Source organism: Salarias fasciatus, chromosome 9 (genome assembly GCF_902148845.1).
Source record: "Salarias fasciatus chromosome 9, fSalaFa1.1, whole genome shotgun sequence".
NCBI classification, from domain to species: Eukaryota; Metazoa; Chordata; class Actinopteri; order Blenniiformes; family Blenniidae; genus Salarias; species Salarias fasciatus.
In genome coordinates this window covers 22479544-22503502 of record NC_043753.1, presented here as the reverse complement: position 1 = coordinate 22503502, position 23959 = coordinate 22479544, and the positions used below count along the sequence as shown (strand labels likewise).

General features: G+C 45.6%; 2 protein-coding genes across 3 annotated transcripts in view; both read right to left on the bottom strand.

Annotated features, from left to right (window-relative positions):
• LOC115394103 (zinc finger protein 45-like) overlaps positions 1-23959 on the bottom strand; it is a 1173573-nt gene that overhangs the window by 425646 nt on the left and 723968 nt on the right. The gene's annotated exons all lie outside the window — the stretch shown is intronic.
• On the bottom strand, positions 2566-22530 carry tnk2a (tyrosine kinase, non-receptor, 2a). Of its 2 annotated transcripts, XM_030099287.1 has the most exons (21): positions 22396-22530; positions 21126-21220; positions 12509-12671; positions 12332-12402; positions 12007-12213; positions 11673-11822; positions 11205-11300; positions 9899-10080; positions 9682-9808; positions 9430-9576; positions 9074-9168; positions 8672-8866; positions 8441-8532; positions 8283-8327; positions 7955-8190; positions 6493-6696; positions 5772-6409; positions 5520-5673; positions 4849-4944; positions 3774-3901; positions 2566-3613 (listed from the first exon to the last, which is right to left on the bottom strand). In XM_030099287.1, exons 3-21 carry the CDS (start codon positions 12669-12671, stop codon positions 3607-3609), a joined length of 3033 nt encoding a protein of 1010 aa, XP_029955147.1. In that variant the 5' UTR covers positions 21126-21220; positions 22396-22530; the 3' UTR covers positions 2566-3606. The 2 variants fall into 2 exon arrangements, with proteins under 2 accessions (XP_029955147.1, XP_029955146.1); XM_030099286.1 differs by lacking the exons at positions 21126-21220; positions 22396-22530 and adding an exon at positions 13513-13614.

Genomic DNA, 23959 nt, shown 5'->3' with positions numbered 1-23959 from the left:
GTGTGTGTGTGTGTGTGTGTGTGTGTGTGTGTGTGTGTGTGTGTGTGTGTGTGTGTGTGTGTGTGTGTCATGCATCATCAGTGAAGGTGACAGAGTGCTTACTCCTGTAGCGGAGGAGTGCGGTGTGAGCATCGGGGAGCTGTCCAGGGATCAGGAGGAGCAGCCCGACCACAATGCTCTGCAGCGCCAATCAATCTAAGGAAGCAGTGTGTGAGCGGCTGAGTGAGACAGCGGGTGGGGTGGGGTTGGGGGGGGGGGGGGGGGGGGGTCGGGGGGGGGATTGTTACGTGGCATGGTGGGTGAGGGTGCTGGCCTGTCTCTTCTATAATGGAAAGGTCGCGGGTTTGATCCCCGAGGAGGAAGAGACACGACTTCCATTAGAGAGGAGCGCGGCTGTTTGCAGCTGATGAAGAAAGAAAAAGCTGTGAGCAGTTTACTGGAACTCAGCCGAAGCATCACAACTGTGACTAAACCAAATTATGAAGAACATTTAAGGCCACAAATTACTGCAGGAAACATTTTTTAAACACATTTTTTATGGCAAAAATGACAAATCCATGTTTTTTTTTGTTTTTTTAATGATTTTGCAGATAAAAAGACCAAAAAAAAAAAAATGCTAACAACACAATGCAGTAGTCAACACAACACCAGCACAGAAGCCTTGTTTACACGATGCATTATCATATTCTTGATGCATCGAAACATGATACAGCCAGCCGGCTGACGATCCTACTTCCTGTTACTTTTGCCTGACACAATACATCAGCGGTGTAAACAGTAAACCCGATGCAAAAGACAGGAACGTCTAAACTGATGTGTTGGAGCGGTAGAATTGTCCATATTGTTGAATATCACGAACGCGCTCTGCTGGACTGAGATCTGTTTAGGCCACAGCAGTGCAGTGAACCCTCGAGAAGCTACTTTGAGTTGATCTGAGCTTCCAGACACGGTGGGCTCTATTTTGGCAGACCAGGAGCGGCGCAGCACGGGGTGTGTTGGCAAAGATGCAGTCTGGCACAGAGCAGCCCAAGTGGCAGAGAGGGAGGAGAGAGGGCGTGACTGGGTTTAACACAGCGATCTTGACCAATCAAACGAATTCCTCTTCTCTCCTTTAAATGCGCCACTGCCATGGACCGCCTGCGCCGAGAACTGTACAGGTTGTAGGTGGTGCGCTTTCGACTCACCTTCCACACTGTGCTTTGGCACGAAATTGTCGCTGCATCGGGATGAATCTGTCGACCCCTTTCCCCGGTGCATGGCCACACCCATCTTGACATAGGGCTGTCAAACAAATGACCAGTTTGTCTTTGCACGGTGGTGAGCCAGTCGAAATTACCACTGCGTGGGATGTGATACGGTCCGCCACCTGCGCGCTGTGCCTTGAAAATAGAGCCTGATGGGTTCTCCTATGAGACGTATCCACCAGAACACTGCATTCATAAAGCAAAGGACATGTTCAGTACCAGTACTCCAGTAGGCTGACAGCAGTGTCTCAACCTGGGCGTCTTCTACTGCAGCTCATCGTCCTCGAGGTTGGATGTGTTGCTCTCAGATGGTCTTTTGTTTCCTTTCTATTATCTGGCATCAACAAAGTTTTTTTTTTTTTTTCTAAATCCAGAAAACTGCTGCTCACTGGATATTTTCTCCTCCTCTGTAAATCTCAGAAGTGTTTGAGTGAAAATCTCCATAGATCAGCACTTTCTGAAACACTCAGCTGGCAACAAACTACCACACCACATTCAAAGCCAGTTAAATCACTTGTCTTCACTGTGTGTACTTCAGTAAATACATGGGGTTGTGATTGGCTGTTTAGCGGTTCCTTTTAACAGGCAGTTGAAAAGCTGAACTTCATGAATTGACTGATGAGTGTACATGCTCTTCATCATGGTTTTTAACCTTAATGAGTTTGGACTTCCATAACTTTACATAATCCCATAAAATGACAAGACGAAATACACAAGCTTCTGGAAAGAGAATTTCACTTTATTATAAAACAGCAAAGGCCATGTATGCATCTTACATTAATAAGCTACTCTAATTACGCAGCATAATGCAGTCTTCACTGCATAAAACAGTGTGAGGACGACAAAAGCTTACAGCAGCGTGTAAGAAAACAAACCTCTTCACTCACTTGCAGTCTCATCTGCAATCTGTCGAGTTTTCTCATTCCAAAAACGAAAAAGAGTCCGTGTTTCTGCAGCAACGGGCAATTAGTTATTAATATCCTTTTCTGCGTAGATGCTGGTAGTTTCCCAAGAAAGACTGCATTTGAGATCAATATCTGCTCTCACAAAGTCTGCAGCGGGCTGCCGGCTGCCTACCAGCAGCGCCAGGCATGCACACAGCGGCAGGCCTGCTTAATCAAGTGAGTGACAGGCGAGCTCTTCAGCAGGCGTGTTTGATTATCATACAGCGGCTTCATGAAGGGGCGAGCGGGAGATTCAGCAGGTCACGGGCTGCGCAGCACACTGCCGGGACTTTTAACTTATACCCTGTATTCACCGTGAGACGATTTCATCCACCTGAGGACGCCGAAAGTAAACATCTCAGACGTGCCACTGTCATACAGCCTGGCGTGCCTTGCTTAAAGGCAACCTGTGGAGCCTTTGACCTCTAACAGCTCGGCGGGAGGCGACGTCCTGCCAGGACCTGCTGCAATGTGCCAGCAAAAGCAAGAAACAATACGGCTGGCAGATAAAACTACAGCATTCAGGATCTCAAATGTTTGTTTAAAAGGAAAAAAAAACTCCACAGGGAACCTTTAACAAACAAAACCAGCCGGATCGAATGGATGTACTGAATCTGTGCTCCATACGGGGATGGATTTACACACCGTAACCCAACGAACATGGTAAAAGTCAGTTAAATACACACTTTATTTCCAGCCTAACCAGCTCAGTTTGGTTCCAGAGCCTTTTACACGCCAGGACCACCACGGTTCAGCCGCAATTTCTATCATAAAACTCAAGTGGGAGGTCCGGTCGGGGCTCTGCTAACATATCTGTGGGACTGACCTTTACAAAAAAAAAAAAAAAAAAAAGGAATTTTCACTTCACCATCCAGTTAAGTTCTTCTGTCCAGCAGTTCAGTGTGCGCGTCGACGCGCTCAGTAATGATACATACCGTATATACAACAAAACCTGTACATCTCAACAAACTGCACGTTAGCTCACACTTCCCTGACTTTATATCGCTTCGAACAAAAGCATGGGCATCAATTTTTACACACACTTAAAGCTTACACATGCACACACACACACCTGAACACATTCACATCCTGTCTAGTAAAAGTCTGCAGCAGCGGGAACAGAGAATTAACATGTAACCATAAAAAATATATATATATTATATATATAAATAACAAGACTTCAAGTAAATACTGTGTGTGAGTCATTCATCAAGCTGCTGTTAGCTCCTAACGAAGCTGCGTGTGTGTGTGTGTGTGTGTGAGACACAGGGAGCGAGGCAGCAGAGACACCAGGCACGCACGCTGTCCCAGGTTCCCCGGGAGTGGATGGAGCAGTGACTCATCAGGTGACTCAGAGTCGGCGGTTTCGATCCACATGAGTTCAGGAACTCTGCTTGCAGATTAGCGTCCTCCCGCTGTCACTTCCTGAGACGCACAACAACAACAACAACAACACGTCCAGCCAGTGAAGGTAAGAAGCCACAAAAGAAGCTGTCAATGGAGGAGATCAACACTTTTGGGACAAAGAAATCTGCAAATCCAGGGTTACAGACACACACACACATCACGCCGGATGCCCCGCTACCTGTTGCGCTGCTGTCCGTATGAGTCCAGCAGGACGGTGCTGGCCTGCTCCAGGTCCCAGCGGCAGCGCTGCAGCAGCTCCTCGCACTCGCCTTTTGAGCGCAGCCCCAGCCGAAACAGCTGCTCCACCTGCCGCACAGATGACGGGGAGGAGGGAGGAGGGAGGAGGGAGGAGGGAGGAGGGAGGAGGGAGGAGGGCGGCCAACAAATTCAGTCTGTTTCAGTACAAACTGCCTGTTTTTGATGGCCTCAACCGCCTCATTGATACGGAATAAAATGACTTTCGTCGTGTAAAACTGATCCAGATCACACTAATTACAGATTTCACAACTCAAGAACAAAATGTCAGGCAGTTTATTTCTTGTCAGATTTCTGTCAAGTTCACTAAAATGCAACAAATCACACAAAAAATTTGCAAAAATTGCAAAAAAATGAAACCCAGAGTCACTGTAGCATCGCAGTTCACCTGATCGCATGCCGTGTAACATGACTGATTCCTCATTAAAGAGTGAAGCTTCCAGATGTTTCACAGGTACACAAAACTCAAGTACTTTTAACACAAAATCCATAAAATACTGATATGTAATGTAACCAATGTTTTTCCTTCCTTTGTTAACAAGATTCCATCATTTTAACATGAGTTTAACATCAAGAAAAAATGGATTTAAAGATAGGAATTAGTGTTTCCTGTAAAGACTCTGTTTTTCCATGAAGAGAAATCATGAGAATTTCCCTTTATAATCACAGAGACTACTCAGTATTTAAAGTGATTAAGAAGAATGTGCTGAGGAATAAATTTAGCATCAGAGTTATGAAACATTTACATGGAATTTTTTGTAAGTTAAGCTTCGCTAATTCAGAAAAGTCAATCAATACAGCCCCCAAATGCTCTCGCTCTCATTTTTTTTTCCAAGAAAAGCCCTGCAGGAGCTGTCTGAGAACTCGTGATTCTGCATCGCACAGTTTAACCACAATTCATCACTTTTGTAGCGGATATGAAGTTTGAGCTCCAGAGTGGAATCCAGTGATGTATTGTGTGGAAACGGTGTCGGAGGAAACGCTCCGCTCTGCCGTACCTTCAAATGGTTCACGGCCTGAGGGACGTTCCAGTTGTGGCGCTGCAGAGCGGCCTGGCACTCCTCCGTCGTCACACCGTGCACCGCCCCCTGCACCTGCGCGCACACACACACACACACACACACTCAGAAAGGGAAAAGCGATCTGGACATATGGACATGTAGCACTGTTTGCTGCAATCAGATAAAGTGGACTCAAAGGTAAGATGTGTGTGTGGGTGTGTGTGTTTAAGTGTGTGTGTGAAGAGACAGACATGCAAATGAAATGTAAACATGAAAAGACAGGCCTGCCGGAGGGAAGTGATTTTCCCTTTGATGTCTTACACATCAGTATTCTGCACAGGTATGCAAGACTTGATGATCTACAACAATAACCAGAGTATCTTGTGTGCGCGAGTACAATAACTCAAACTGCAAGCAGCCTCACACACTTTCTCTTCCTCCATTTCACGCTCAGCTACACACCGGGGTGACAGCAAACATCAAGATTGTCTCTCTTGGGATTCGTGTTGGATTAAAGACCAATAAAACGTAGAAACAAGCAACAGAAATTTCACTTTACTGACAACTTTTACGGAACTGATGAGGTGGCATCCAGCTTTAATTCCTATTAGACATGTGGGTCAACAAATAAAAACACAAACGCCTCATTTTCCTGGGCTCTGGTCTACCTGCGTGATGCTCTGCCCCTGTTGCATGCTGGGAGCTGCGGCCCGCCCGCTGTTGTTGTTGTTGTAGGAAGTGTTGGGTTTGACGCCGCTCTGCTGCTGCTGCTGCTGCTGCTGCACCATGGGTTTGACTGCCACCATGTTAGCTGCTCCGTATCTGGACAGGGAGGAAAGAAAAGAGCAATCAGGAACAGATCGCACTTTATACAGGTGTACGGAATGAATCCTGGTGTGAAGCCGGATTTCGGAACTCGCCTCTCCAGAAAGGCGGGTCTCTCCGGCAGCGGCGCCGGAGCGGAGCTCTGGGAGCTGTCGATCAGAGAGGACAGCGTTCGGCCTTCGCGGAACGCCAGCGGCTCCAGGAGGGAGGTGGAGGAGTAGGAGGAGCTCGGTGCTGAGAGCCGTGAGGAGTAGGGCGTGGAGGAGGAGGCGCTGTTGGAGGACAGGAGCGGCCCCAGGAGGCCGGACGCCCGGCGTGGGGACACGGAGAGGGGCGGCGGCGGCAGGGCCACGGGGGAGGAGGACGGCGGGGGAACCAGCGGGAGCGGGGAGGAGGAGCGGGAGCCCGGCTGGGAGAAGGCGTGGTCTCGGGGCGGGATCTGAGGGGGGGCGTCTTCCTCGTCGCCCAGCGAGATGGAGCTGGAGCGGGCCTGCGGGTGTCCGGGCCGAGGGCCCAGGCTGTGTTTGGAGGGCCGCAGGGGGGGGACGGGGCTGCGGGGGGGCAGAACCGGCCGGTCCTCGAAGCAGGAGGCGACGGACGAGGAGGTGGAGGAGGGGGAGGGGGGAGGCAAGCAGATCTGTCGGTGGGGGCCCAAAGGAGCCAGAGGCATGGGCAGGGGGGAGGAGGGGAGGGAGCGGCCTGTTGCCATGGGAACCTGCAGCTTCACCATCACCTGAGTGAGCAGAGATGCAGAAATAAGCGTTTGTCGTCTCATTTATCCAACAGAAACGCCACTGCTCCGCGCCGCCAGCTCACCTCCCTCTGCAGCTCCTGGAACAGGTCGGCCGACTGCGACTCGCTGCGGCCCGACATGCAGCCGCCTGCAGCCGCCGAGTCTTCCTCCGCCGCCCCTTTGTTGATGGAGCGCACCTCCTGGTCCTCCGACTGGTCCTCCAGCTCTGCGGTGACCTCGTCGTACGACGGCTGGGGCAGCGGCCAGTCCAGGATGGAGGGCGTGTCCTGAGGACGGACGGCACGAGGCGTGCATGACGTGATATCAAACTGATTGAGGCATTTCACACTTCACGGACCTGAGTTTATGGAAGAGCCTTTTTCAGGCTTTTAATGAGGTTTTGGACAGGAAATACTAACTTTGTGAAAATGAAGAGTTTGAATGAGTAGGCCTTCTCTCAACCCAACTGAAATTAAATCATCACAACATTAATTTACTTTATTGCAGCTTGAGAGCTTTGTGTATTATTATAGTGCATCTTATTAACAATGCAACCAAATGAAATTGCTGGATAATTACCTGTTAAATTATACATATGTGTATTGTTACACTGATCATCAGGTGCTCTCACAAGACTACGTTGAATTAAATATTTTTAATGCTGCCCCCAGGATGATTTTGCACTGAAATGTAAAATCGTACAAACAACAAAACACGGACAGAAAACAAGAATAACACGGCGTCATTTAATGCACAGGTATAAACAGCTGTGTTCCGGAGACTTGGGCCAAACTCCAAAGCTTTCAGTCGCAGCTTGTTGAATGCAGACTGAGGCCATGAGGTGGGATTACTCTGAAACCCCCACAGGGGGCTGCGGAGGCATGAATGTGTACCTGATCGATCAATGAGCACCAATCATCCGTCACAATGCACCCACTTGAGGTGCATTCAAGAAGAAATGGGCTATTTATGGCATTTCTATTCTAAAGGCTGAGCCAGTGTGCGCAGAGAACACGAGTCCAATAGATTTGCTTCTGTCTTACATCGTCTATTGTGAGCTTCAGAAGGAGAACGCTTGAAGAGTGTGAAGGTGCTCTTAAACCTTTGAACTGCGACGTCTTCACTGCGAGTGCACTGAAATTAAAAGGCGGGGAGGTCAAGACGAAAGACGAGCTCGTCTACTGGCTTCAGTGATTGCTGCAACTTCAACAGATCACACCGACTGTACGGCTTTATCCATTAAAATGGAAACATCTGAATCGAAATTTGAAGAATAAATCAAAGGACGACTCACAGAAAGAGAAAAACCTAAAAGCTACTTTCAATGAGCAAGTTTCTTCAGGTGACACTTCTGTCTGTTCAAGCTCATTTCTCAATGATGAAAAATGTTCACTGCTTATCATAAAAATGAGGTGGAGTCTGTTACAAAGGAAGCAGGGTCGTTGAATTACTATTCCAGGAAAAAAAGTGCTGCTCCTCAGACATCATGATGAGTTTACCGGTTCAGGAATCATCTGGATGTGTGGCGATGAGATGATCAGCTACCTTGAGCGTGTCCTCGTCCGGCTGGTGTGTCTCGGTGAGCGGGGACGGCGTGGTGGAGCTGAAGCTGTCGTCGGTGAAGTCGATCAGCGACACCTCGCTCTTGGCCGAGCGCACGCCGGCCCCCTCCCACGGCCGGAGCTTCAGGCCCAGGGACACGCCGAGCCGCTTCAGGCCCGACGAGGCGCTGGCGTCGTCCTCGTCCTCGTAGTCGTCCATGACTGAATCGTAGAACGGCTCTGTGGACGTGTTTAACAAAGTCTGCTTTAGTGCAGAACAGCAGGAGGAGGCTGAAAAAGGATTGAAGAGCTCAGAGAGAAGGAAAACTCACTCTTTAGTAGAACGGCAGGTTGAGGTGGACGAGGCGGTGGCTGCTCTGATAGAAATCAGAGAAAAAAAAACAGTTATTTGTTTGTTATACATTTCAAATAACTGCAAAATATTGTGTTTATATGAACAAAATATATCAATATGGATGGAAGAATGTACTTTTGGCTCGATTGGGAAGTTTTGTCGGTCGTGCGGTTCCTGAATCGATTCCCATGACGTCAGGAGGGTCCATGGGATTCCCCAGGTACAGACTGAGGACAGACACAAATTCATCCCATGTAGCTGAAGATGAGAATATTCTTGCACAGCACAGTGAGGAACGACTGCAAAAACCTGCACACGTGGCACTCTGCTGCCCTCTGGTGGACAGCTGCGATAAAGCCAACGCACCTATCTATGCGGTCGGCGTGACCCCAGCTCCGGTGGGGGTCGGTGTCCCCGTGTCCCGTGTGGATGAAGGAGTGTTTGAGAGGTCGGCTGATGTCGTGGGCGGAGAGGCCGGCGACCGACGTCACCACGTGGCGAGGGAACTGTCCGACGCGCAGCGTGCGCCTGTTCTGACCTCGCCACCAGTAGTGCTCCGCCCTGCGGCAAAATCAGGGTTCAAGCTTTAGTCCTGCGTTCTTCTCCTATCAGGAGGAGCTCAGTGTCCTGAGATAATCACTGACATGCTGCACTAAGTGGGATTTCTCACCTTGAGTCATAAAACATGTTATATTTAGGTTTCTGTATTGTGTGCTGATTCAGTGAATCGGGTGTTTTGGAGAATGAAACAAACCGTGACACACTGACCTCCCCTCGATGATGGTGATGACGTCATTCATCGTGATCTGCAGCTTGTCCTCCTCTTCGAAGTCCTGCAGGGCTCTCATGTCTGTCGGCATGGTCTGCAGAGCACGCACACCATTACCATTATTGTTTTTAGATTTTATTCTTAAACCACAAAGCAGACAAATAGTCAGGTGTTAAGTTTCTTTCTTAATTTGTGAACAGATGCAGCCAGCAGCCGGCCAATCAGAGAACAGGAAAGCTTTAAAGAGACCAAGGCTGAGACAGAGTGGTGAAAAGACGCTCTAGTGGCACTTTGGAAAATAACTCAGTCCCATGAAGACGACAGAACCTCTTCAGCTGAATCTCCACTGCGTTACCTCCAGGAGAAAGTCTCTGAGAGCGATGAAGGTCGGCCTGTCCTCGGGTTTGGGGCTCCAGCACTGCAGCATGACGTTGTAAATATCCTGAGGACAGTCGTCCGGCTTGCAGAGCCTCTCAGCTTCCACGTCCACCTTGTGGAGGATCTGTGGAGACAAAAATAATACTGTTAAGCCAAGCAGTTGCTCAGAAACACAAGTTCTTCCAAAAAAAAAAAAAGCTTGTGCAAGAATCTTTTTTTTTTTTCTCACCTGGCTTCCATTGAGGCCCAGCCACGGCTCCTGTCCGTGGGTGAACATCTCCCACAGAGTGACGCCAAACATCCAGGTGTCAGACGCATGAGAGAAAGTCCGAGACTTCAGAGACTCTGGAGCACACCTAAAGAGAAGAGAAGAGGTGTCACAGTAACCAGCAAAGATGTTAAGAGAAAAAGAAGAGACTTTAAAGAGACCACATCGTCCTCCTCACCATGGAAAGGGGATTTTGTGGCCCTCCTCCATGATGTACTGGTCAGTGTGTGTCGGCAGCGCCCTCATCAGGCCAAAGTCTCCGATCTTCACCTGCTCGTTGCTGGACAGGAGGACGTTGCGGGCCGCCAAGTCTCTGTGAAGGAAACGCTTCTGCTCCAGGTAAGCCATGCCGCACGCCACCTGCACGGGCGCAACACGGACAGCAAGGCATTCATGAGGAGTGGCCGAAAAGAGTCGGTCCCAGCATTTGTCTGCAGCAGTCGAAGGGAGGAGCAGCATGTCTCGGTTTGTTAAAACTTGGGCTGGGCACGTTAACGCGTTAATAACGCGTTAACGCACTGCTTCCTTAACGCCGACAAATATTTTCATCAGGCGTTAACAGGCCCCCACCACACACACACACACACACACACACACACACACACACACACACACACACACACACACACACACACATTGTGCTCCAGCTGAGCGTCAAAAACGCACACACATCTGCGGCGCTTTCTGCGGTGAAACGCGGTCCATTCCTCATTTTTTGCCGTAATGAACTCAGCCGAATTATCAGAAAGATCAGGAGGAAAAGGCTGGTATGAGGCACAAACTGAAACGAGGAGCGCAAATATGACAAAAACTAAAGTGAAACTTAAATCGCGTCTTCTGCCGGCAGATCGTTTCGGCCCGCTGGGCAGTCTTCAGGCGCTGAAAACACGCAAAATAAAGTAAATTTCCCTTCAACACACAATCTGTCTTAACGAGGCACAATTCGGCTTGACTGAATTAATCCTGCCTTCTCTGTCTGAAGGTCAGAAATAGAATGAAGTTTGAGGAAGTGTGCGCTCATAACAAACTTCGTTTTTCCTCCGCTCTGGTCTTGTTGATGTGTGTGTGTGTGTGTGTGTGTGTGTGTGTGTGTTGGGGGGGTCGGGGGTGGCAATCTTGGTAAAGACTTGGTATTTTACGTTTTTAAGTTAATATAAATCATATTTGATGAATTGCAAAATTATTATTGTTAAATTATGCTATTTGCAAAATTCTTGCAAAAAAACAAGGTCCCTGTCCCCGACTGGGGGCAGGATGATCATTACAGAGTACTTTTGAATTCATTAGTGTTTTATGTGCATAATGCGATTAATCGCGATTAATCGCAGAAAAAACTATGTGATTCATCGCGATTAAGAAATTTAATCGTTGCCCAGCACTAGTTAAAACACCAGTAAATCAAAGATTCCTGGGCGCTGAAGCAAAGAGCGTGACGATAGGGGGGATTTTAAAGCGTCAGCTCATCTTCTCTTGTCTTGACTGACCTGCACAGCGTAGTTGCACAGCGAGGAGATGAGGATGTGACCCTGACGCTTTCTGAGACGATCCAGCAGGGAACCCATCGGGGCCAGTTCAGTCACCTACACACAAACCACACAAACACACACACTGCTCAGTGTGTCAGCTCGAAATGTAACATGGGAAATTTTTAAACAATTAACAGCTGAGTTTAACAGCTCTCCTGACAAAAACAGAGGAAACCCTGAAACATTTTTATCTGAGTTTGCATCTTTTCTTATATTTAGAGACTATTGTGACAGAGAGAGTTATGGCTGCTCCCTTCTGAGGTTTAATACAGGAGATTATGTGATCCAAAGTCAAACATTTCTTTTGAATCTGTAACTCTTATCTGAAGCAGGAGGCAGATCTACAGGTAAAAGATGATATCTGTTACCAGGCAAAGCGTGCAGCTTGAGTGATGTGAAAACGCAGAGTGTCCATCTGTGAATTACCATCTTCATCGGCTGAGTGAGGACGATGCCGTACAGCCGGATGAGGTTCTGGTGGCTCAGTGAATGCATGGCGTTCACCTCTCTGATGAAATCGTCCAGACCATCAGAGTCCAGCACGCCCGCCTTCAGACACTTCACCGCCACCGACAGCTACACACACACAGAGTAAATACACAGTCAAAAATGAAAGCACACAAAAATCTAACTAACAGATTTGTTTCAGAAGTGTTAACAGCTGGTACACTGAGGATGTTGAACTGAGTTTGAATTGGTTGGTCAACTATTTTGTATTATCCTAAAGAGAATGACGAATACAGATCATGGAAGCTCTCACCACTCTGCCGTTGGGCCCGGTCCACTCGCCGCGCCGCACCACCCCGAACGTGCCGTCTCCGAGCCGCTCGAACAGCTGCAGCTCCGACTCTCGGATCAGGCAGGTGAGCGAGGCCGGAGACTCGCTGCTGGCCGACGCGGCGCCGGACGAAGCCCCCTGAGCGAGGGGCTGCTGGTTGTCGGCGTCTGGCCGTTTGACTGGAAACACCTGCAGGGAGCAGGCGACACGTAGAGGAGTGAGTTCAGGTGAGAGAAAGGCTCGTTTACGGTTTTCACTTCATGCAGGTTTTGTGTTATTCTGTTGAAGACAGGAAGGGTTGCTGTACCTTGCTCATCCAGGACTTGCGTTTATAGAGCGCTCGTCTCCTTTTGACTGCCTCCCACAGCCTCCTCTGACCTGAACCAACACAATCACACTGAAAACTGCATCGATCCTGCACTACAGTGTGTATAGCGCTCCATCTGAATAAACTCCATGGAGCTGAAACAGTGGAAACACCCACCGGGGCGCCCCATGCCGATCTTCTCCAGGTCTTCATTCTTCACATAGTCGAAGTGGGAGAGGCGCGTGACGTTGAGGTCGTCTCGGATCCGCAGGAAGTACTGCTGCAGCTGCACGTCTGTCAGCAGCTCCAGCAGCCACTCCGTGCCCTCCTCACACTGCATCTGCACACAGCCGCACACCGTTCCACCGGTCATTCCACACCTCAGACCGCTGCTGCAGCCGGAACGAACGCTGATGCTCACACAGTTTGGAGATTGTAATATTGGTCAAATACTTGAAGTAACAATCATTCTGTGAGCCTTAAAGACAATAAAGATGTGGAATCCGTCCACTGAGGAGTTCAACACAAACCCAATCATTCAAAAAGTTAGTTTGAATCTGTAGCTCATTCCAGACAAAGGACGGTTTAACTATTTTTCTCAAACTATAGCTAAGATCTATAGAGACAGAACCATTTCTGATAAACTCTTGTAGAATAATTTATTTGTAGTTTTCATTATATGCAGACGACTTAGCGCTCTGACACTAACCGCTGTTTGATCAACAGGATGTTCACAGAAGTTCAGTCAAGTCCGATGGCCTACCTTCACGCCAGGTACAACCTTAAAATACCCAAGACATTTTAAGATTTGCTAAATTTAATCACTTAACACATTTTAAAATGTCACTTCACATTTATGAGATTATGCAACGGATGGTGCATTTTCTCTACCTTTAAAGGCTTTACAGACAAAAAAATCCTGGATTGGAAAGGAACACTGATTAGGACAGGTTTTTTTTCTTGCTCTTTTCAGATGTATTCACTGGAAGCATGAATAATTTAATGCTGGTGGACTGAAGAACTGGAGAGACAGTTTGGATTCGATCAGGAGAAATATGAGGCATGGCTCCATCCCGGTAGCAACACTGGTGCAATCAGAGGAAAACACTCAGCGCAGCGCGCCGCAATCACAGCCCGAGAAGAAGATACGCAGCAAACCCATCCACAACTTCAGACTTTACCATTTGCCGTCCGACGCTCCTGCCTCTCTCCTCTTCGTCCTCCCCCTCCCCCTCCTCCGCTCGGCTGTAGGGGAGACGCTGGTACATATAGCTCTCCCCCATACTGTCGCCGCTCCTCTCGTCCTTTTTGTCTTCGGCTCTCCTGTTTCTGCGCTATTCAGAGGAGGCGTTCGCTCCGCCGCCGCGCTCCCCGCACCGGTTCCAATTCTAGTTCGCTAATCTCCCCTCGGCTCCATGACCTTCTCCGCTCAATCGATGCGCGCATGCACACACACACGCACACACACACAAGGGCGCAAACACACCAGGAGGCATCCGACGCCGCTCCTCTCCTGCCGTATCACCTAAAGCTATCTATAAACGCGCTCCGTCTTCCCTCCCACTGCCGCTCTCCCTCCCTGCTGACTCATGACTTCCTGCAGCGGCGGACACCTCCGAGCTTCCCGTTATTCTCCGGCCTCTCCTCCTCCTCTGCCCTGCGCTCCATCTCTTTGTGGCTCCGCTGTCTGATGTTAAATAATTCAGCGGCTCGCACCAGAGGACAGGAGGGAGTGGGAGCTCTTGGAGGATGGAGGGGAGAGAACAGAGATACAAATAGGCGAACAGATGGATGAGCAAATGGATGGATGACCAGAGCAAAGGGAAAAAAAAAGGATTCAGAGATGATTCCCAGCATGCATTTGAAAGATATACAGATGGCTCAACCCAAACAAGCACACATTTTCTGATAGTTGGAAGTGTGTTGAGGTGGAAAACTGTGATTTTTGCCTCTCACTTGTGAGGATCTGGCATGTTTCTTTGTTCTATATGACGCACAGCTTTGATGACTGTTAATAATTTAGTGATATATGTTTTAAAATAAATATTTAAAGTCATCCCAGAAATCACGTTGTTGAATTATCTCAACAACTCCATCAATCTGGATACTCAAGTCTGGAATTAGATTAATGTTTAAGGTCCAAGAAAATCTTTCACCCTGTTATTGCGAACAAAGTGTTTCTGGTTCTTTCTGCTGTTTGATTGGCTCTCCTTCATTAACCTCACTTCATCACACCTGCCTCTTTCTGCTGGAGTTTAACAGCACTTATTTGGAAGATTTGGAGTGTCAAGACATCCAAATATTAGTCTTTGCAGCTTTCTTACTTTCTTTTTAATCAACTCTAAAAGAAGATAAACATGCTTTGCCTCTGAACTTGAAGACTATTTATTTGGGTCATGTTGTGACGCAAAATCAGAGGAGCAATTCAAAACTGCTGCAGGCTGTTTCAGCAGCCACCGACAACAGAGACTGAATATATAACCCATTCACAGACTTCCTCATTATGCCACACTGTCAGTTGTTCATTTCTGGTCCTGAAAATTTTTAAATTAATCAGAGTGAATGTGATGTAAAATCCCTTTCATATTATAAAGCTATTGTGCATGGTGCAGAGGATGGTGCATGTTTAATGCTGGTTACATGCTTTTTATCTGGAAGACAAAGTAAAGTTACACTCAATCATATTTTAGCATTCTCTTTTGTGTAATTTCCCTTCATGGTATTTGAAAGACATCTCCTGACTCCTGATTTTGTCCTGCTGCTGCTGTATGCTAAATCACTCGCTCACTTTCTGTTACATTTATTCTTTAACATACACTCTTGTTGAAAAGTACAGTGCAGTGAGTTGTTCAAATTCATCTGACGACTGAAAAGCTGACGGGAGAAACTGGGTTGTTACCATTAGCAACATGTGACCACAAAGACAGGCCAATTGGTGCACGGACTGCATGTCAAGTATGTGTCTGTACATCTAGACTCTAGAGTGTGTGTATTTGTGCGCGTGTGTGTGTGTGTGTTCACGTATGAACGAGCATGAATTCCTGCACATCTGTGGCCTAAATGGGAACAAAATTCAGAGCTTTCATCTCTGCGCCGCACGTGCTTCATCGAGGGCGAAGCTCTAAAAATAGGAAAGCTAAATTTATCGTGCATTCAGCGGAGAGAGAGGCGGTGTGAGCCGGCCTGCCTCACTTTCCTCTCAGCATCAGGTACTCTGGCTTTCAGAGGCAGTTCTCCTCCGTCGTAATCGCTGCCACCTGCTCCGTCGTGAGTGAAGCCTAATTATATTTAGAGATGAATCCCAGTAAAGTGGGGAGGTGTGATGTGAAGAGGGAACGTTTAGCCAGAAACAGACAAGTGGCAAAGCAGGAACTTCTTCAGATCCGCCTGACAGCGCGGTCGTTTATCACGACTCACACAAATCAGCACTTAAATAAATATGCACAAAAGTGTTCAACTGTTTCAATCCAAATGTGTGACTATCACTCTGTTGTGTATTCTCAAGTGATTTACAGTGAACGCCAAACACATCGAACCATGAAAAGTTTTAAAACCAGACCGACGTTCACCATGTCATCTGCTCTTCGATTGGTTTTCTACTCTACTCTGGGTTTTAAAGAATATATATCTTGTTATATATACGCGCGTTTTTCAAAAAGCGAGTAACAGACGTTTGGCTTCGACTTTTGAGAAAATCGTCCATGCCGTGCAATACCCTCTGGTATGCGTCTAGTTGGTCAGGGGTTCATCTTACAGCAAGGTAATGACCCAAAACATAAGTCCAAGCTATGCCAGAACTATCTTAAAAAAAGAAGAAGCTGGTAAACTTGAAAACATGGAGTGGCCAGCACAGTTTCCAGACTTAAACCCGATTGAACTGATTTGGGATGAAATGGACAGAAGAGTGAAAGCAAAGCAACCCACAAGTGCCACACATTTATGGGAACTTATGCAACAGACATGGGAAGAACTTCATGAAGAATATTTGATTTCTATTGTAGAAAGCTGTTATATCTGCCAAAGGTAGCTACTTTGACGAGTCAACAGTTTAGAATACATTTTGGTCTGTAAAGGCCTCCACACACTACAGGATAATCGGGCCGAATTTTGCCCCGATCTTCTGCTCCCGATCGAGGCCGACAGGGTCCGATTGTCAGGAGTATGCAAATGAGTTTGGGTCCGATCTTCGTGTAGTCTGCACTGAAGGAGCGATACCGATGTGAATGAATGAACTGAGGGAATGAATGAGTTCTCCACTTATTATTGAAAGCGGAGATGAATGTAAAAACAGCAATGAAGGGAAACGGCACAAAGTCACGTTGGACGACGCGAGATTTGGAAGAGTGAGGAGCCGATTCTCGGCTGAAGAATCTGCTCGTGTGTGGTCTGCTCCGGAGCAACACCACACACTAGAAGATCAGGAGAGGAAGATCGGGTGCGATCTGTCCTCTGTTGTCTTGTAGTGTGTGGTGTCTGAATCGGGGAAGATTGAAAAAATCCTGTAGTGTGTGGCGGGCTTTAATCGATTCCATAATTTCTTTTATGACTCCAATTGCTTATTTGTCCTATGTATATATATATATATATATATATATATATATATATATATATATATATATATATATATATATATATATATATGTACACACACTAGTGCTGTCATGCGAACAAAAAAATTTATGTAATTAATTACAGGATTTGAAATTAATTAATCTAATTAATCACATTTTAATCTCATATCTGCTTTACGTCCCCAAGTGAAAAATTCAAATTCAGGGACGTTACAGAATTGTAGCGCATGACTCATCAAATGAAGACACCAAGAACAGAAGATTTGAAATCCATATTTTTGTTAATGATGAATGAAAGCTAAGTCCGGCCATCTTGTCCAAAATAAATTCCAAGGCAATCAGGCAACTCAAATAACGCTTTCAGTGTGTTTCATTAAAGAAATTCAAAAGAAGAAAAAGTTTAAGTACATCCCAGCAAACCAATTCGGCCTGGTGCACTATTCAAAAATGCGGTAGAAAAACAATTCTGAAATAGAATAAGGCTGAGTCTCAAATAGCCACTTAAAGCTAGGGTTGGCAATCTTGGAAAACTAGCGTTAGCATGTAGCATCTCCCCAAGGCTCCGCCTAGCTAGCTCCGCCCAGCTCCCACCCCATTGGAGGAGCTCCCGTTGGGAGCGGAGACAAACGCGGCGCTTCCGCGTCCAGTGCGTTCCTGGCGTAACCTGTCCTCAGCGCTTCGTTTCTTCGTTTTTCTTTATTTGAACTACGCCAAGGTATGGCGCACTCAACGGTAAGGAAACCCCCAAACATTCGTCTCCGCCATTCTGCAACGACGCTCCGTCCTTCTCCGCGCGCACTGAACCAGGGTCAGTGCACGCGTACGTGTACGCGCAGGGGGCAGGTCGAACGGCAAAGGGATTTGATTGGTTCCTTAAGAGCGGTCCGCTCCTTACGATTGGTTGGAGTTTTTACTGTCCTTTGGCCGCTACAGTTGTCAGATTTTTTCCGCACCTTTTTCCATCCACATAATGTATTGACTTCTCCCAGGGGGCAAGGAGCATTTCACTCAGTATGACAAAAAGTGCTTTTGGTTTAAAAAAAGGTGTCCCCTCAAGACTATTGGTTGCTGTTTTTCCCGTTTTACTCCTGCTGTAGGCAGCGGATATTTTCCAAACTACTTTAAAAACACGCTATGAATTGCTTCCCATCGGGTCATAAAGATCATTTTAACCAGTATTTAAAAAAATGTATCTCATTCAAATCGCCAACCCGAGCTTTAAGCAAACTAAATTCAAAATGAATACTGAAACTAACTTAATACAGCAATTTAAAATGAATACTACAGTATAACATGCCTCTAAATAAGACAACAGTTCTATTCACATTGAATTACCATTCAAGTGTGCTATAATTAATCTTATATTAATTTTTTAGTGCACTAATTTGCGGTGTAATTAATTAATCTAATTAATGCACTAAAATGACAGCCCTAATTAGGGATGTCAAATGATTAAAATTTTTAATCAGATTAATCACATCTTACAAATTAATTAATCATGATTAATCACAAATAATCGTAATTTGCAACTATGTCTGAAATATACCTTTTTTTCCTGTATTGCATTAACAAAAAAAAAAAAAAAAAAAAAAAAAAAAACGACAGGACATGATTATATATATTTAACACGTGATGTCTTTTATATTTAAGGCTCCAAATAAAATAAATATTCAAAAAACTAAAACATGCACACCATAACATAATGTCTGCGTGTGTGCAGCGCTCCCTCTGCAGTCCCTCTAAAGTTGGCTTTTAGCAGGAGTTACATTTTCAGGTCTGTAACAAATGTAGTACCACAAGAAAAGCAAAACTAAGAGATACCACACTTTTTTCTTGCACAATTAAACAGGTCATTCTTAGCCAGTGTTCCTTTTTGTGTGGAAATCAGAAAACTGCTTCAACATTTTTTTAATCAAACAAGTAGAATCCATGGGGCCAGTCAGCTTATCTCCCTCCATATTGCTTTCTTCTTCTGTTTTGATAAATTATTTGCCGCCAGGCCTCCTTTGCCTCCTATCTGCTGCCCATCCATGCTTCACATGTCCACGTGGGTGCACGTGGGTGCGCGTTGGTCCGTGTGACATAAAAATTCCTGTCCGCGAGGCGTAGAATTCCTGTCCGCTAGGGTCTGCACGGACCGATCCGCGGACGTCCGCTCAGCAGCCCGATTTTGAGACCGCGTTGTGCGCAGGTCGCGGCAGCCTGGGAGAAAGGGGAGAAAGCGCGGGTGGTGCGCGGACGCTCCAAAGCGGACGAGGAAACGGGTACATGTGAAGCATGGACGAGCTGAGGCTGAGGTGAGGCTTCTTCTTCTTCTTTGGTTCCCAGCAGCTTGCAGGCAGCTTGCAGCCAACTTGCATTCAATGCGGGTACACTACCGCCACCCGCTGGTAGAGGTGAGGCTTGTCATGATGCGCATGCGTTAAACTGCGTTAAAAATTTTAATGAGATTAATTACATAAATTAATTAACGCAATTAACACGCTATTTTTGACAGCTCTATATATAATATATGTATGTATGTATGTATATATATATACATATATATATATATATATATATATATATATATATATATATATATATATGTACACACACTAGTGCTGTCATGCGAACAAAAAAATTTATGTAATTAATTACAGGATTTGAAATTAATTAATCTAATTAATCACATTTTAATCTCATATCTGCTTTACGTCCCCAAGTGAAAAATTCAAATTCAGGGACGTTACAGAATTGTAGCGCATGACTCATCAAATGAAGACACCAAGAACAGAAGATTTGAAATCCATATTTTTGTTAATGATGAATGAAAGCTAAGTCTGGCCATCTTGTCCAAAATAAATTCCAAGGCAATCAGGCAACTCAAATAACACTTTCAGTGTGTTTCATTATAGAAATTCCAAAGAAGAAAAAGTTTAAGTACATCCCAGCAAACCAATTCGGCCTGGTGCACTATTCAAAAATGCAGTAGAAAAACAATTCTGAAATAGAATAAGGCTGAGTCTCAAATAGCCACTTAAAGCTAGGGTTGGCAATCTTGGAAAACTAGCGTTAGCATGTAGCATCTCCCCAAGGCTCCGCCTAGCTAGCTCCGCCCAGCTCCCACCCCATTGGAGGAGCTCCCGTTGGGATATATATGGGGTATATATATATATATATATATATATATATATATATACACACATACACACACACACACACACACACACACACATATACATATATCAACTGCACTTCGAGAGGTTTGGATTAAAGAACCAAAGTCCTATTCAAAGGATCTGGATCTACCAGTTTTATAACAGTTTCAGAATGTTTAATGTACAGCTGGACGATATATTACATTTACGATAGACATAATATTGAAAAATACAATATTGCTTGTATCAATATAGCTTTTTGTGTTAAAATATTAGTTTTAACAGTCGCTATGTTTCTCAATTTCAGTCCTTTCTGCAGCCTCGTTCACTCTGAGGAAGCTGCACGTTCGCCTCGGCCCTCCCTGCATGCTCAAGCACAAAACACAAAATAGCAGCGGACAAACGCAAAGAAAAAGGTGTAGAGGAATTGTCCGGTGCTTTTGGGAAATCTTCCGATTGTGATAAACAAATAATGGATCCTTAATTAGCACACATACTGGCTGATCACACAAATCGCCCAATAGCTCTTTACAGGGGAACTGCTGACTTAAGCAGAAAAACTGAATCTATAGAAAACACAAAAAAAAACATGTTTTGACTAAAAGTTCCCCTCTGGAGCTGTGAGCCTCTGGCAGGAAGGAGCGTTTCCTTCTTGTTTTCTGTCATTGAGCTCAGCTCTATCAAACATATGGTCTGTGGACCAAACCCGGTACTCCAAAGGGGTCTTAGGGTCCAGTCTTGGACAGATCGTTGATTTATTGTTGCATTTTTAGATGCAGCAGGATTGAAAGTGACATTTGTCGCACCAAGATGCAAAGATTAAAACTGGCACGGTGTTGAAATTGTAGTTTTTGAAAAGATATTATGTTTTCATGCACGTGTGCTATTCATTTGATCGAAGACATCTGGATTTGTTGATGTCTGTGCATTGTTGTGCTGTCATTTCACTGATCTGATGCCTTATGGTTTCTCCCTGAACTAGAATGAGTCTGACACAGCTGATTAAACTCTGCACACATTGACTTTTCTAAAGAATTCGCATGTCTGGCCAGACAGTATGAACATGTGAAAACCTGTGCTCACCCTGCAGTCGTCTCTTATGGGGTCAGCTGCAGACAGGAGCGGCTGAGGTCGCTGGAGGTCACCTGGACACAGCCATGGGGGATGGAAATCCACATCTACACACAAACCAGGAAACAAGGAGTGAGTTTTGCTTTTTTATTATTATTTTAAATCAACTTCACAGTACAGTAAATTGGCTGCAACTTAAACTCCATCTCATGTGGGGAGAGAGGCAGACTGGATAAACTACATAACAGACAGCAACTTCAATCTGTGGAAAAGCTGAGAATGAATTGATGTTATTGCTTTATATAAAGCAATCGGTGAGAATATACATGTGGAACTGACTTCTGTTTTGATTTATGCATAAAATAAATATGATTGTTGACATTGCTGATGTTACCAGACCTGTTTTTCCAAATTTAACATAAAGCATAAGTTTTATTCCCAGGCACCGAAATAAAATCCACTGTAATCAAGTACCTCCAGAAGTCACCTAGTAAACAGAGTTCACCTGTGTGCGTTCCAATCTCAGCATAAATCCTTTCGTGGATCAAAAACCTGTTGTGAATTTTGCACTTTCGTTTCTTGTCGAGCAAAAAGTACTACAAAAACTGAGCAGGGGACATGTGCATTGAAAAAAGATTAAAGATGGTCACATTAAGTTTCCCTCTGTAGGTTACAGTGCATTTTAGGTTCATCCTGAAATTTCAGTGTAGAGTAGATTACAAAAGTAACTTTACTCGGTTGATGGAAAAACAATGCAACACTTGACTTTTTTTGTTTTTCATCGAACTGAGAGAAACTCAAGAGTTAGTCCAAAAGCTTCTCCTAAAGGAATTCCGATACTATCACTGCTGTTTGTTATCATGTTAATATTGTCATTAGTACTAGTAATACATCCCCCATGATGCAGTTCGGCGCCAATAACAGCGCGTGCAGTGGAAGAAGCGCCGCTGACGTCACGGGACCGCAGCTGACTCGGTCTCATAATTAACAATTTACGGGAGGTTAGAATAAAAGCGTGTCTCGCGAGCAGGTATTTCAGGGAGAGGCGGGAGACACCGGAGCCACGCGGAGCGGAAACCCAGAAACAGGAACCGTCTTCAGGGAGCAGGAGGCTCTTCTCCCTCTGAGCGGGACTTTACTGCGGTCCACAGCCGGCGGAAAGCTGATTAGTCCGTCCAGCCCCCTCCCGTTAAACCACCGCGTCCCGCCGCTCCGTTTCTGATTGTTTACGCTCGTTTATCAGCCGCGTTCACAGCGAAGCCCCCCCCCCGACAAGACCCACCTCAACACGGGCTTGGCGAGCGGGAGTAACGGTACCCGGCTCCTCCTCCTCCTCCTCCTCCTCTTCCTCCTCCTTCTCCGGTTAACGTGGGTCGGTAGAATTCACCGTGACCGCTCAGCACTCCTTCTTTTCATCCCTCCGTTAATTCCGGGACTCCCCCCTCCCTCCCCTCTCTGCCGTATGTGCGCGTGCCGGGATTTCACAGCGTCAGCGTGCGTCATGAAGCGCCGCTCCTCCTTAGAAATACCAATGATAAACACGTTTCCTCTTATGGGAAAAAAAGATTTTAAAAAATTACCTCAAACCAGCATTAAATGTGTGGATTCGTTATTTAGCGAGGAGAGAGTTTTGTTAAATATATAATCCTTCTGTTTCCAGAGTGGCTTCCGCCGACAGGGGGCGCAAACGAGCCTGTTAAAATACAAGACGTCCAGTCTGAAGATTTGAACTGGTGTCGGTGGAACACGGCAGGGTGCTCTTAGAAGTAATCCCAAAAAGTACTGTATATTATTCACACATGCTGGAAAACATGTGAAATTAGTGACTTAAATGAAGTTACCGTTGTTAACCATGTCACTGCGGTCTATCATCCATCTGCACACACCATCACAGCCCACAGACCCATCCAGTGTGCACCCTTTAAATTAACATCTAATTAAAGGCTCAACTGTCCACAAGTTTAATGTCTTTGAAATGAGTGTTTGTTGGTTCAGTGTGTTGTGTCAATAAAGGCATTTCTGAAGTTCTTATCATTAACGTGTTGATGGTATGAATGTTGTACAGTTTAAAAATAGCATGTATAATATTGTAATTACACAAAATGAAGTTGTGCACATTGTAAACAGCCTGTCTTAGTTTGAAGGCCACTCGCCAACACAAGGTGCAGGCCAAGACAGGGAATTTATTTATTTATTTATTATTATTCATTTATTCATTTATTATTTATTTATTTATGTCGTTACAACTTTACATTTTTGACATAAAGAATATTCTAAAACTATTAAGTAATGGAGACAATGAATAAAAATGTTTGACATATGGAGGTGACGTTACTTTCACTTAACAGAAATTGTTCAATAACCTTCTGAGCCCTTTCATAGGGGACTTACAGGAGTATTGAACCATGTGGTTGTGGTGTGAGTAAAGCGTCTGATTAGCACAATCCCTTGTTGAAGGTTTCATCGGTGCTTTGAGGTCTTTCCTGAGTAGTTTGCAGCTAATACGGACGTCAAAAAGCTGCATCACGATAAGAACTGAGCTGCAGCGGTACATCCTCTGCTACACTGTGGTTTACTGAGTTCTTTTAACTTCAGCCACACTGCTGCTGAAGAGTTGGGCTGCAAGACAGACTCATTTTCTACTGCCACCACAAAATTACTGCATCGGAACTGACATGGCTACCACCCCATCCTGGAAGAACTGATTTAGTCCCTGAACTGCACGGCTGTGACGCCTTTGATGCCAACATTTTGGCTTTTTGTTATAATTTGGTGTCAAGCAGTTTAACTTCATTGCCTTCATTCATATGAATAATTTTGTTTTTACATTAGAACATTTTGCCTTT